General features: G+C 31.6%; 1 protein-coding gene, 1 long non-coding RNA gene and 1 pseudogene across 4 annotated transcripts; 1 reads left to right on the top strand and 2 right to left on the bottom strand.

Moving 5' to 3' along the window:
- Positions 1 to 622: 622 nt before the first annotated feature.
- LOC107889091 (perakine reductase-like) lies at positions 623 to 3,040 on the bottom strand (annotated as a pseudogene).
- A 3,710-nt stretch (positions 3,041 to 6,750) lies between these two features.
- On the top strand, positions 6,751 to 7,532 carry LOC107889107 (pathogenesis-related protein PR-4). Its single transcript, XM_016813433.2, has one exon. It carries the CDS (start codon positions 6,797 to 6,799, stop codon positions 7,412 to 7,414), a length of 618 nt encoding a protein of 205 aa, XP_016668922.1. The 5' UTR covers positions 6,751 to 6,796; the 3' UTR covers positions 7,415 to 7,532.
- An 864-nt stretch (positions 7,533 to 8,396) lies between these two features.
- LOC107889119 (uncharacterized) lies at positions 8,397 to 11,303 on the bottom strand. Of its 3 annotated transcripts, XR_005905011.1 has the most exons (4): positions 10,750 to 11,298; positions 9,437 to 9,787; positions 9,015 to 9,293; positions 8,397 to 8,941 (listed from the first exon to the last, which is right to left on the bottom strand). It is a non-coding gene; the product is annotated as an uncharacterized lncRNA (long non-coding RNA). The 3 variants fall into 3 exon arrangements; XR_005905010.1 differs by having other exon boundaries at positions 8,397 to 9,293; positions 9,437 to 10,648; positions 10,750 to 11,303; XR_001681648.2 differs by having other exon boundaries at positions 9,437 to 11,297.
- Positions 11,304 to 14,342: the final 3,039 nt, after the last annotated feature.

Below are 14,342 nucleotides of genomic sequence, written 5' to 3'. Positions count from 1 at the left end.
TTATTGAAAAATAAACAAAAAGGCTATAGCCTTAAGGGGAAGAACTTTTTTATAGTACATAAAAAAACGGGTTTATTTTTATTTAAACTCTAGATGATAATGTTTAAAAGATATAATTTGAAATTAAATCTAGACAATATCATAATAATCCTAACAATAATCCTAAAAATAAAATTCAAATTTAAATAAAGTTTTATGTTCATAAATCTCTTCTTTGAAAATTTTTCCCAAGTCTACACTTTGTATTTTCAGCAAGATTTCTTCCCTATTTTGCATGCTGACCCATTTTATCTTTAAATTCACGCTTTTTGCAATCAAATTCCCTTTTGCCGTCAATTTAGCCCCTACAAGATAAAAAACCATAAACAACCCAAATTAGTATGATCGTACTCAAAATATATATGTAAACATATAAAAATATGTCATTTTAGAATATTATTAGTATCTTTCAATAATTAGAATTTATTATTAACAATAAAATGCTATAACTTTTTAATTTCAGAGACATAACTCATCACTATAAATAAGAACAACTTTTAATAATTAAGTGACATAATTTTTTGTTATATAACTTTTCATTTGAAAATATTGGAACATTATATATTTTGAAAATATTCCAATATACGAATATCAGTGTATTTTGATGTACTGTTTCAGGTTTATGAAATGACCTGATATGTGTAGATACAATAACTATATAGTTGCAATAAGTTGTTCTTAAACTAGCATCTTAATCATTGCTCTTAGCAAACATATTCTTAAAAGAACCATACAGTTGCAAGCATTCAACGGTAACTAGCTTGCTTATTTGATTTTATTTTTGGTAATGCTGAACTGACTTCGGGTTCAATGAACCCTCTATTTATACTTCTAATCCTTCAATAGCTTCAGTGGCTGGAGAGCCCATGGGCTATGAGCATCATAATATTCTGCTGCGGATTTCGCAATCAGTGGTACTTTTAACTTCCAGTCTTCTTCTCCTTTGTGAGTGTATTAGCAAATTTCCATGTTAGGTGCCTCAATCTATCTAGTGTCCTGGACCCAGCTATCTCATTTAAAGGAACCACGGCAGTAATCTCTTTTAAATCTTCTTCTGTGAGCTTCAGTCGTAGAGCATTGATGTTGCTATCGAGATTTTTTATCTTGGTTGTTCCCACAAGAAGGGTCAAAAATCATATTTCTAATGCAACATCAGAAAAACAAGGCTCATACAAGATGTGTATTTATACAATATTATAGGCAAATCATTCTGCTGTGATGTACTTGAAAGATCTGTATTATCTGATATCAAAGAAGCAAATTGGATGTTGAAAATAGGGAAAGTGACTCACCGGGAATGGGTGCTACATCATCCCCTTGATGAAGAACCCAAGCAAGTGCTAGTTGTGAAGGAGTACATCCATGCTTTTGAGCCAACTTCTCTATTTGCAAATACAATTTCTTGTTCCTCTCCAAGTTTTCTCCTTGAAACCTTGGGTGAAATGTCTTGAAGAGGTTGGAAACAAGTACAAAAAGAAAAAAAAAAAAAGCTACCAATTAGAAGGATTGTTTCTATGCAAATCAAGTATAGATTAAAGCAATAAACAATTGAGTTTCCATACCAGATAACTATTTGCAGGCACACTTTCCGCAACGATCCTGCCACCGACGAAACCACGACCGAGAGGGCTATATGGAACTATTCCAATCCCAAGTTCCCTACATATGGGGACACATTAAACTACTTAAGCATTCCCTTTTGCTTTAATTTGAGAAGTAAAAGAAAGAAAACAATTCTAAACAACAGGTAACATAGGATATAGTCACCTTCACTACAATAAGAAATAGGATGGACAGAACATCAAAAACCAAAGTTCAAATTCCAGGCAACTTATACTTTTAATGATTCAGTATACTACTTTTCAACGAAACCAGTATGGGGTTTTTGAGGAAACCTGCACAGGGGGATTATTTCGTTCTCGATATCACGACTCCAAAGCGACCATTCCATTTGTAGGGCACTGACGGGATGAACAACATGTGCCCTCCTTATAGTTTCAGGGCTAGCTTCTGACAAACCTATGTACTTTATCTTCCCCTCTTCTACCAACTTCTTCAGTTCTCCCATCTACGATTGAATTAAGAAAAGCTGCTTAACATCATATTTCCTACATATATTGAGCATTTAAACCATAAAAAAATAAAGGATGCTTGTGTTGAATTACAGCACTTACAGTATCCTCTATTGGTGTTTTAGTGTCGACCCTGTGCTGGTAGTAGAGATCAATGTAATCGACATCAAGGCGCTTCAGGCTAGCCTCGACCGAGGCGCGGACATATCCAGCGGTACCATTTATTACAGCACCAGCTGCAGGATCCGTCTTGACAATACCAAATTTTGTGGCCAATTATACCTTCTCTCGTGGTAGTTGCTTCAATGCCTGAAAAGAGATTGGTTTTTACTCATGGGATCATTATAAAATATGTTGTTGCAACTTGCAATTAAACTAAAAAGCTACAGAATAAACTATATTGGAATTTTTGCAAATGTGCTACCTTTCCAACCAATATTTCATTAGTTTGGGGTCCATAGATATCTGATGTATCAAAGAATGTGATTCCTCTGGCGAATGCATGCTTGATGATGGAGATGCCAACCTCATCAGGCACTGGATCATTGTAAAATGCGCTAAGCCCCAGACAGCCAAACCCCAACTTGGAAACCTACGAAATAATAGATTTTACAGCAGAAATGAAATGAGACAGCAAAATACTTTTTGAACAAGAAATTGATCTTGAGTTCGGATGGAGTTAATAAGGAGTTCAAGCATGGTTTGAAGTGAACAAGAAGTTGAAAAGAACATAAGCTAGTCTGAGAGAAGGAAAAACATCATACCTCAAGTCCTCGAGTTCCAAGTTTCACTCTAGGAATCTCAACACCCTGATGCTGCTCAGCCATCTTTCCTCTAAAAAGAAATGCTTCCTCTTGCTGTAGACATGAAAAAGCAGTAATAAATAGCTATAGGGAACAGATTTAAGTCCAATATATCATATTTATATTATATAGCAAATTCAATATCCAGACACTTATATTAGAGTTGACCGTCAACTTGATGTCTCCATCATATCCAATTATAATTATCTTGAAAGAACCTATTGGCTGGAATTTCTTGTGAGAATCTATCATATTTATCTATCTATTTATTATATATAAAAGTACCTATTTTAAAATTACAAATATGCCTCTTATAAAATTTTAAATTTAACTATTTTGAAATATTAAAACTCTTATTTAATTAAACACTAGATAAATTATTTGAAACTAAACGTTTTTCAATTTTTATTATTGCTGCGTTTAAAAAACAAAAATATATGTTTTAGATTTGGCTTGAAATCGTTGCTCTCTTTTTTTCATCTTTTATTTTAAATATTATTTTTTGTTAAAACTTGTATTTTTAAAAGTTTTAATATTATTTAGTTTGAAATTGGTGTTTTGTCTAAATAATTTTTTAAAAATGTTAAATATTAGAAATTATTTTTTTATCAGATTCTAAATGGGTTTATCTAATTTTCACTATAATTCTACTCAAAATCTAAAAAAATTTACTTTCATTATTCATTTAATTTATACACGGACACAAGTATGATAATCGCCATACATGTTTTACATTTTTATATACTCATTATTTATTTTTATTATCTAGAGTTTAAGTTTCAATTTATTCAACCAGAATCACTTCTATAAATTTTTGTAAAATATGTTGACAAATCAGATTCCTATTCATATATTATTTATTTAATACATAATATATACTCATTATTTATTTTCGTTGTTTGTAGTTTAAGTTTATTTTTTTTTAGATAAAATCAAAATGCGTTTAAAGAGGAGATGTGGTACACTTATAAAAAATATATACTCAACTGCTGTCCTAATAACTGTCATGAAAGTACTGGTAAAATCCTAAGCAAGCAAAATCTAAAAGAAAAACTGAAGAAATATAAAACCTATCGTCTATCAAAAATCACATTTCCTCTTCTTTGCATCTTTACACATTTTAATGGAGTATATATACTGACTATTCCTTTCCATCACTGTAAATAATCCTATTGAAGCGCCATACCAGATTTCTCCTAAATCTGAGTTCATCAGGGGCAGTAAGGACGGTCATTTTTGTAGTGCATCCCTGGTCTCAGACAGAGATGACCCTTTTCTACCGGTTCAAAAATCTACTTTGGTCATTGACCATGGTGAGTTCAACCTCCGGTACCTCTTTGATCCAATAACTTTAAATAATTGTCACGTGTTTTCTTAAATATTTATTTTTTTAATATTTTACTGTATTATATTTGTCAACTTTCTAATTCTATTTCTGAAATCTAAAAACTGCACTAGCAGTATATCAAATATTATTCTTAATTTTTATTAAAAACTTAGAATTTTTAAAATTTTAATATTATTTAACTTTGAAATCAATGTTTTGTCTAAACGTTTTTTTATTTAAATATTAAAAAAATATTTTTATATCAAATCCTAAAAAAACTTATCTATTTGTCTCTATAATTCTACTCAAAATCTAAATACCAATTTAATTTATACGAAGTGGAAAACACCACAAAAAATATAATTGTCCCGGTTGGTCGTAGAGCTCACTGGAGGAGGTCAGACAGTGGCCTAGCAGCAGCGTATAAATGCAGGGCAGCTAGGATAGGAAAAAGAAAAAAAGAAAAAGAGGGAAAATAAAAAAGAAAAGGATCTTCAAAAGCAGTCCATGTGGCATCACATGAGTGGCCAGTACTGCCAAATAGGATGCCACATGGTAGTGTGTGATTGGTCAGTGCTGCCATGTCAGCAAAAAATTAACGTCGTTAGTCTCAGTTACCAAACTAGTAGATGAAAAAAGTTCGAGTACTAAACTGGGACAAAAAAAAATTATAGATACCAATCTAGAAGAAGTGAACAAATTCGGATATTAATTTTATATTTAATCTATTTTTAACTAACGAGATAAGTTAAGAAGATGAAGAAAGTTCGACCCTTTATTTAATATTATTTGTATTTACGATTTTATTTATTTATTTAAAATTTAGGATTAATACATTCTCCACTTCATTAAAAAATTTAAGAGCATTTTGATTAAAATGGTTATAATTTTACAAAGAAAATCCTCCTAAAATTAATGACATTGGGTAAGAAATAATTCTAGTTTTTGGGTTCATTCGGGAGAAACCTAATTGTAACGTTTTGTCTGGAAAGTACATCTTTAGAGTTTAGACAAACAACCAAATGATTGGGGTGGTGTTTTATTTTTTATTTTATTTTATTTTTTATGGGCCAACCGTGAATTGGATCAACTATATGTGAGATTCCATGCCTTGTCTTGCCCCCAATCTTGTCTTACATCTTAAACAAGATAAAAGCAACTTAATAAATCTTGTCCTTTGCTTTCTTTTTCAAATCCAACTACCTTTTACCATATTGGGATTAGGGGTGAAATTAGTTCGGTCTTTTAATTGAATCAGAATATTCAGTTTTTTTTAATTTTTCAAATTGAAATTAAATTGGTGGACATAGAAATTGGTTATAATCAATTTGTACTTTGAGCTTTTGGACTTTATTTAGACAAAAACTATCTTTAGATTTAGATTTTTCAACTTTAATTAGATAAAATTATCTTTGTTTTATGTTTCTTAAACACTATTTGACAATTTAAAAAAAAATAATTATACATAAAATCTCAATTAATATATTTATCTAAAAAATAATTTGTAAAATCTAAAATTATAAATGTTTATTAAAAATCTAATTAAACACTCTAAATCTTCACCAAACATAATCAAATGTTAAATTACTTGTATTTTATAACTCTTTTAAATAACCATCAATCAAATTATTAATTTAGTGATAAAAGATTTTCGTTAGTTTGAAATCTTGATTGGCAGATTAAATTTACAATTCAAATATCAACTACTCAATTCTTCCACTCTTTTTTAAGAAGGAAAGTGTTACTAAATTATTAATAACTTTATAGTTATTCAATTTTAAAAAGTTACAAAATAGTTATCAAACTACTTGAAAGTTTTTATATAAGTCACCAAGTTATTAAAATCATTGCTATATGACCTTCTTTATTTGCACCGCTTGCACAAATCGAAAGTTCTCATTCCCATTATCTTTTATAGTTCAGTTTTTTTATAAAATATCATTGAATATTACAAATCTACGAACTAAAATCTAAACATTTTTCTTCTCTAATCTCCTACACTAATTTTCAGATCAACTAAAATTTAAGAAATGTTCTTCTACTTATTGATAAGTATTTATTTATCATACAAATCATCGAATCGTCGTTTAGAACTTACTAATCAATTTTAAAAAGAAAATTTTAACATTCCAACGAATTAAATAAAAAAATTTAAATAATTAAATAACTATTTTTAACCTTATAAAATTGATTAACCAAAATATAATTTTTCTAATAATTTAATCATCTTATATGTAGTTTATCCGATAAAAACCATTAAGCACCTCACATGCTAATGAAAAAATGAACTGAGGCGGCTAATCTCTTTGGCCTTATCTTCTTCATTAGCATTTATTTGTAGCCGCCGCCCACACATGCCTTGACAAAACACTCCCCCAACAATCACCATTCCATGATGTTATCTTAATATATATATATTTAAAATATGACGTCTGCTAATCTGAGTTCTAAGGTCATTTTGGTAATAATAACACGAACATAACTTAGTATAAAACCCTGACAAAATTATAAGCAGAGTATACTAAATCCACCCCTTCAAAAAAAGAAGAAAAGAAATGGATAAAGTAAAGTTTGTGATGCTGTTTGTATTTTTGGTTAGCTTACTAGGAGCAACAATGGGCGAGCAATGCGGTCGGCAAGCTGGTGGGGCCTTATGCCCCAACAACTTATGTTGCAGTCAGTATGGATGGTGTGGGAACACCGATGATTACTGTTCACCGGAAAAAAATTGCCAGAGCAATTGCAGAAGTGGCCCCCCTCCCCCTACAGGAGAAGGAGCGACTGTGAGATCTACTTACCATTTCTATAATCCAGAGCAAAATGGATGGGATTTGATGGCAGTGAGTGCCTATTGCTCTACATGGGATGCTAACAAGCCATATTCATGGAGGAGTAAGTATGGTTGGACTGCCTTTTGTGGCCCCGTTGGTCCTTCTTTCCCGGCTGCTTGTGGGAGGTGCCTGAGGGTAAGAAACTCAAGGACTGGAGCTCAAGAAATAGTGAGGATTGTAGACAGATGCAGCAATGGAGGGTTAGATTTGGATGTGGGAGTTTTCAACCGATTGGACACTGATGGAGTAGGTCATGCTCAAGGCCACCTTACTATTAGATATGATTTTGTTGACTGCGGCAATGGCTTCAATCCCTTACTTGCTTCAGTTATTGATAGTTAGCACTAACACAGTTCTTGCTGTTGAATTATGTGCTACAAATGCCGAATAATGTGAGAGCAAATGCTGCTGTTAATTTTGATGGCTGTCTTAATAAAATTTCTGGTGTTTGTTTTTCTAACGTATAAGTAATTAAATTTCTGGTTTCTGTAATGTTGAAAAACAAAATATTTTGCATATAAAAGAAATTAATATCTAAGTTTGAATCATACTCATCCTTTGAATTTTCGCGAGGTAGGTGAGATTAATGAAAATCTCGCAAACTGGCAGCCATGATTTTTATTGATCTCAACTACCTTACGAAAATTCTAAGGATGTGTATAAACGAAACTTAGCTTTTTCACATTAATAAAGTTTTGAACATACGCTATCATTAAAATTGTATATTTTCCGATGCATCAAACATAAATCTTTTATAATAAATAAATAAAAGAATAAGTGGATTCTGGAAATTCTTTTTCACTTTTAGGTTCCGTTTGTTTACCAGTAGAATATTTTCTGAAAAATGATTTACTTTTTTGAAAATGATTTACTTTTCTGGTGTTTGGTTAAATCTGTGTAAAATATTTTCTGTTGTTTGGCAGATTTCTTGAAAATAATTTCCAGAAAAACTGTTTTAAATTAAAAAAAATATGTATTTAAGAATTTATTATTTTTTCATTATTTAATTGAGTTTATTATATATATTAATAAATTTATATTTAATATCAAGCATGTACAAGTTGCCAAATTCTTATATTACTCTAAAAAAGTTAGACAAAAATTTTAAACCATTATATAGGAACCATTGCCATGTTTTGGGATTTAACTTGGACAAAACAAAAATTCAAGCCTTAAAACAAAAATAATTGCTTAGTTCAAGCTCGAATGTAAGAACAATTGTCTAACTTAGTGGATCAATAATAAATTCAAGCCCCAATGTAGTATCAGTTACCAAATTCAAGTCCCAAAAAATGATACACCATCAAATTTATTAGAAAACTTGTGAAATAAAGCTAGCAATTTCTTTTACCAAAACGTCCTAGTTGCCTTTGAGAAACAAAAACCCTGGACAATAAAGTTCAAACATTGCAAACCAGCTACTTGGTTTTGGACAATAAATTTCTTTCACCTTATTTGCATAATTAAAAATTAAACTTCATTCTACTTGGTTTTGTTTGATAAAGCCAGCCCAACATGAAGGTCGTTAAAGTGTTTTGGAGAATTATGCAAATAATAATAATGCATTGTTAGTAGTTCTACAGGCAAAATAGCTGCCAAAGAGTCTTGCTAACTATCTTCCAACTCAGCTACAAGTACAGTACCTAGTCAACAAGCTAAGAAGATATTTTAATCTAAAAACGGCACAAATATTTGATTGATCAGTACACAGAGAAAGGTAGCCACAACGTTAAAAGTTGCACCATGTCGACAAGAAAGTGAAATCAAGGTCTTACTGATGGTATGGTTACTATAATTGTGGAATTGGAATCCCGGAAAAGGTCTCGCACTTTTGGTCATCCTCTCCCTCAGTTGCTGTAGTTTGTCAGGCTACATACTCCAAAAGATAAAGGTTAGGACTTAAATGCATACCAAAACCGTCCAAGGAGACATTTGTGCTTACCACATCCTACTGTTCTGCTGCTTTCCCAAGAACAGATTTGAAGGCTGAAGCTGCTGAAGCTTTCTGCTTGAACTGAGTTTCACAAAATAGATCAGAAGCTGATTATATCTACTAGGTTTCGAGCAAAGTGAACAGATAAGTTGATCTGATCGGTGGGATCCATACAGTAATGACTCGAGAGTAACAGTACTGAAGCTTCCAATTCAAGCATAAGTGTCATTTTATTATACCTTCATAATAAAATCGATGCTCCCGAAAGCAAGGACTTTCCCCCTTCCACTGCACACGAGAACAAGAGAAAACATGTGAGGTTGATTCTCAATATTAATGATTTACGTGTCTTTTCTCTGGTGAAAAAACATCAACACATAAATTCAATAAAAAGTATCTTCTTTTGGCCATTGATTAAGAACTTTTCATACCTGATTCAGGCTTAAATCTTCATAAATGTTCTTAGAAAAGACCAAGCGAGCCATAATTTGCTTCAAGCAATCATATGAAAAGAAACTTCAAAAACTAAATAAATCAGCCAGCTATTGTCTTTTGATCTGTTTCTTTCTGAAAGTCATTACTTACACCCAATCTAGAACTTTAGCGACTTTAGGAAATCTCTTCATCGAACCATTTGAAACTGCTTGGCTAAGGATCCCTAGAGTTACGTCATCAGGTTGAAAGCCTTGCACTACCATTTGAACCATTTGAAAATATTAAGCTTCATGTCTTCATACCTCATATGATACAAGATCCTTTGGATTATTGCAGAGTTTCCTAGCCTGCATGCAGTAGAAAAAATTGAATTGAAAGTGACCGCATCAGACCCATTCACATCCCACTCAAAATGGTACAGAAGCTCCACGGCTTCATTAATATTTTTTTCTTTACAAAAACCACTCAAGATAGTATTATACGACACATTGTTTGGCTTAAAGCCAACTTTCATCTTGCGCTTCAACTGAGACAATGCTTCTCTTGATTTATTCTCTTGACATAAACATTGGAAGTAAATATTATAGACAGCAACATCCGCAGTTCTATTGGAAAATATATCAAGCAATAGTTCAAATGCATCCCCTACTTTTCCTATTTTGAGCAGGCCTCCACACAAAGCAGCATATGAATATGAATCCGGAGAAAGACCTCTTTGATCCATCACCTGAATTAACTCAGAAATGTCATCTAGTCTATCTCTATGGCAAAGCTCACGAAGAATGACATTATAAGTAAGAAGATCAGGGTTACAATGATATTATAAGTAAGTAGATCAGGGTTACAACCCTCCCTTTCCATCTTACTGACGAAGTCCATAGCCTCCTCAAACTTCCCATTATCAAAAAGAAACTTAACAATTATGGTGTACGTAATCACATTAGGCTTACAACCATTACTTGGCACGAAATCCAGCCATTGAAAAACATTATCTTACAGGCCTTCTCTACAGAACCCATAAATCAAAGCAGTATAGGAACAAAATGATTTCTATACATCTCTTCAACAATAAAAATTGCATGTTTCAGATCACCAAGAAGTAACATTCCATTAAGAAGGGTATTAAAAGTGGATGCAACTGGTGGAGGACCAAATCTCTTCATCCCGGTATACATTTCTACCAACTCTTGCCAACACGCGTTCTTAGACTTCAAGTAAAAGTACATCAAAGCATTACAATCATACACAGTTGGTTTCCCATCAATGTTTTTCATCAAATTTAGAGTAGAGAAAGCATTGCTAAAGTCACCTGAGATAGCATAACTCTGCATCCTCCGTCGTAATTCAGGATAGCTGGAAACATGGGTATCGATTTCTTTGAAGTAATCTACTGTATTTAGAGCACATGAAGTAGAAAAACGAGCTAGAACACGAAACTTTCTGCAAACTCTACATGAATAAGTAACTACAGAAGATAAACAAAAAGGCATGGAAGTTTGAATAAAAAATTTGAACTTGGGAGATACAATTGCATTTAATAAATATTTGAAGGTACCCTTTCGCAGCGGAAACAAAGAAGAAAGAAGAAAGGGGAATAGAAGAGAAGAGAAGAAATGGTCATTTTTAATGGTGGAACTGAAACAAAAGAAAATCTGTGCTCTTCTAATTTTCCTGAAACGGTAAGACATTTTCTAAAATTAAGGGTTCTTTTTCCCGTGTTTTGTAATTGATTTTGCTTTGGGAAAATATTTTCAATCAAACAAATAACGAAAAAGCCTGAAAACCTTTTCCAGAAATTTTTTTCCTTCCAAACAAATAGACCCTTATTTTTCTTTAGGTAAACTACACCCATGCATTATGCATTATTTAGAAGAAAAAATATTTATCTCAAGTGAAGAAATAAAAAGAAATTTAAATTTATTATACGATTTGTATTTGAGGCATTCAGAATTTATAATTCAATATAAATTAATGAATTTTAGAAACACGTCATAAATTAATGAACAACTTTTAAAATAATTAAAAATATAATTATTATTATAATTTTAAGAGGTGAGGAATGGTGCTCTAAAAAAAACCATTGAACTATTTTTAGCGACATATTATTCCATAAAAAAATATTCTTTTATCATGTAATTTGGTAGGCTAATTTTCTTTTTTCGCATTAAGAATATTTGTGACAAGAAATGTTTGTCGAGAAAATCACAAAGAAAAAATATCATAACTCTAAATCTCTCATATAAAATTTAATAAATTAAGATCTATCACATTAGATCATCAAGAATAAATTAAGAAAAAAACTAAATGTAGAAGCGTGCTTAAACCCATTGTTGAAGATTGCCTAAAAGATTTTGATCTTCTAATAAAATAATTTTTTTATAACTCTCTGATGAGGATGGAAAAGAAATACGAGATATATCTATTTCTTTAGGACCACTACCTCTTTTAAAAATAACTATCATTAAATTAATTTTGGGCATTTTTAATTTGGCCTCTCATCAAATTATAAATACTACTTATGATATCTACACATTCTTTCCATGATACTTTAATACCTATGATAGTTATAACATAATTAGTCACTTAATTTTGTATCACAATTTTGTAACACTTAATTTTGTATCACAATTTTGTAACACATTTTTAATGTGCCAATAATTCAGGATTTTAATCCAACAATCTCCCACTTGGGTAATATATGTTTCCTGATAAATGTACAACCTTATGAGCTCAAAATTTGATATTATAGAATAAGTATTCTATAACAATCTCGTCCATCAACTATATCCATATAGGACCAAAGCAATTTTTGTCATATTAATTATGACTAAACTCATTAATGGTCACATACAAAAATATAGTCAAATGAAATAGATCAACCATGGATGCGTAGCATGAAAATTACATGAAATGTGAACCAAACATGCCTATTTCCAACTGGTTCTCCTTAACTTAAGTGATGCTAGTATCAAAATAAAAAAAAAGAGTGAATAAATTGAATTCTTCATTTCTGATAAAAAATAATTAAATACATAAATGTCTAAAATCAAACATAAAGCAAATAAAATACAAACTCCCACTAAACCATGATGTCATCAAATAATATAACACCTACTTAGCAGTGTGCTCATGAAAGACCTTAGGTGGTAAACCTTTTATGAGCAGATCCGTTATCATGGAGCTTGTCCCAATATGCTCTATGGATATTTTTTCACTTTGCACTCTCTCTTTCACAACTAGGAACTTTATGTCTATATGCTTTGACTTAGATGAGCTCCTGTTGTTGTTGGAATACATTACCGCTGAGTTATTGTCACAAAATAATTTGAGTGATCTTTCTACATTCTTCAAAATGCGTAACCTAGTGATAAAGCTCCGCAACCATATTCAATTGTTTAATGCCTTTTAGTATGCTACAAACTCTACTTCCATAGTGGAAGAAGCTATAAGTGTCTGTTTGACACTTTTCTAGGATATAGCTCCTCCAGCCAATAGATAAATATAGTCTGATGTAGATTTCCTACTATCTTGGCACCCAATGAAATCAGAATTAGAATACCCTACAACTTCCAAATAATTTGATCTCTTATAAGTGAGCATGTAATCTTTTTTTTCTCTAAAGATACCTCATAAACCTCTTGACTACTATCCAATGGTCCATACTAGGGTGCTTAAACATTTGCTTAACATCTCAACAATGTACGCAAATCTAGACGCATACATACTTGAGCATGCATTAGACTCCCAATAGTTGATGCAGAGGGAATCTTTTGCATTTCCTGAATTTCAAGGTTACTTTTAGGTTATTGAGTTAGATTAAATTTATCTCCTTTAGCAAAAGGGGTGTCACCCTGGTCTACAACCTTGTATGTCAAACATTTTAAGTACTTTATCGATATAGCTCTTTTATGACAATCCAAGAATACCCTAAGATCGGTCTCAATGTATCTGAATTCCTAAAATAAGAAGAGGCGTCCCCAAGATCTTTCATCTCAAAATGCTTAAACAAAAACCCCTTGGTTTCATGCAATAATCCTATACCATTAGTGGCAAGCAAAATGTCATCGACATAGAGAACCGAGAATATATACTTACTCCCACTGAATTAGTGATACACACAATCATCAACAATATTCATCTCAAAATCGAACGAGATAATTACTTGATGAAACTTGTGGTACTATTGACTAGAAGCTTGTTTGAGTCTATAGATGCATTTTGTTAATTTGCACACCATATTCTTTGGGTCTCTTGACTCAAAGTTTACAGGTTGCACTATATAAATTGTTTCTTCCATGTCACCATTCAGAAACACAGTCTTAACAACCATCTGATGTAACTTAAGATCAAGATGAGCAACAAGCTCCATGATTGCTCTAAAAGAGTCTTTTAATGAAACTAGAGAGAAAATCTTTGTAAAATTAATTTTTTTTAGTGTATCTTCTTGCTACAAGACACACCTTATACCTCTCTACATTACCATTTGTATATCTCTTGATTTTAAATATCCATGTATAACCAATTGGTTTTGCATTTTCAGGTAATGGGACAAGTTCCCAAACTTCATTGTCTTGTATAAACTATTAATCTTCTTGCATGACATTAATCCATTTTTGAGAATTAGAACTTTTCACGGCATGAAGAAAGTTGGTTAGATCATCTTCTATCATTCCATTTTCATCCTCATGTTCTTGGAGAAATACAACATAATCACTTAAAATAACATTCTCCTCTCTCTCGTGGACCTCCTTAATGGCATTTGTTCTTGAGATTGTTGAGTTTGTTCTTTGGGAAAAATTACCTCATCTTGAATAGGGAGTTATTCAACATTATCTTGTTGAGGTTCTAAATTAATTTCTTGATCAATGATAAGTATGAGAACCTGAACATAGTCAAAAGTGA

This window comes from Gossypium hirsutum, chromosome A11, assembly GCF_007990345.1.
Source record: "Gossypium hirsutum isolate 1008001.06 chromosome A11, Gossypium_hirsutum_v2.1, whole genome shotgun sequence".
NCBI classification, from domain to species: domain Eukaryota; kingdom Viridiplantae; phylum Streptophyta; class Magnoliopsida; order Malvales; family Malvaceae; genus Gossypium; species Gossypium hirsutum.
The sequence above is the reverse complement of the archived record's forward strand: the minus strand, read 5'-3'. Positions and strand labels throughout refer to the sequence as shown.

Bases quoted from the DNA above. Each gene is read 5' to 3' on its own strand.
- LOC107889107 (XM_016813433.2), top strand. From the start codon at position 6,797: ATGGATAAAGTAAAGTTTGTGATGCTGTTTGTATTTTTGGTTAGCTTA.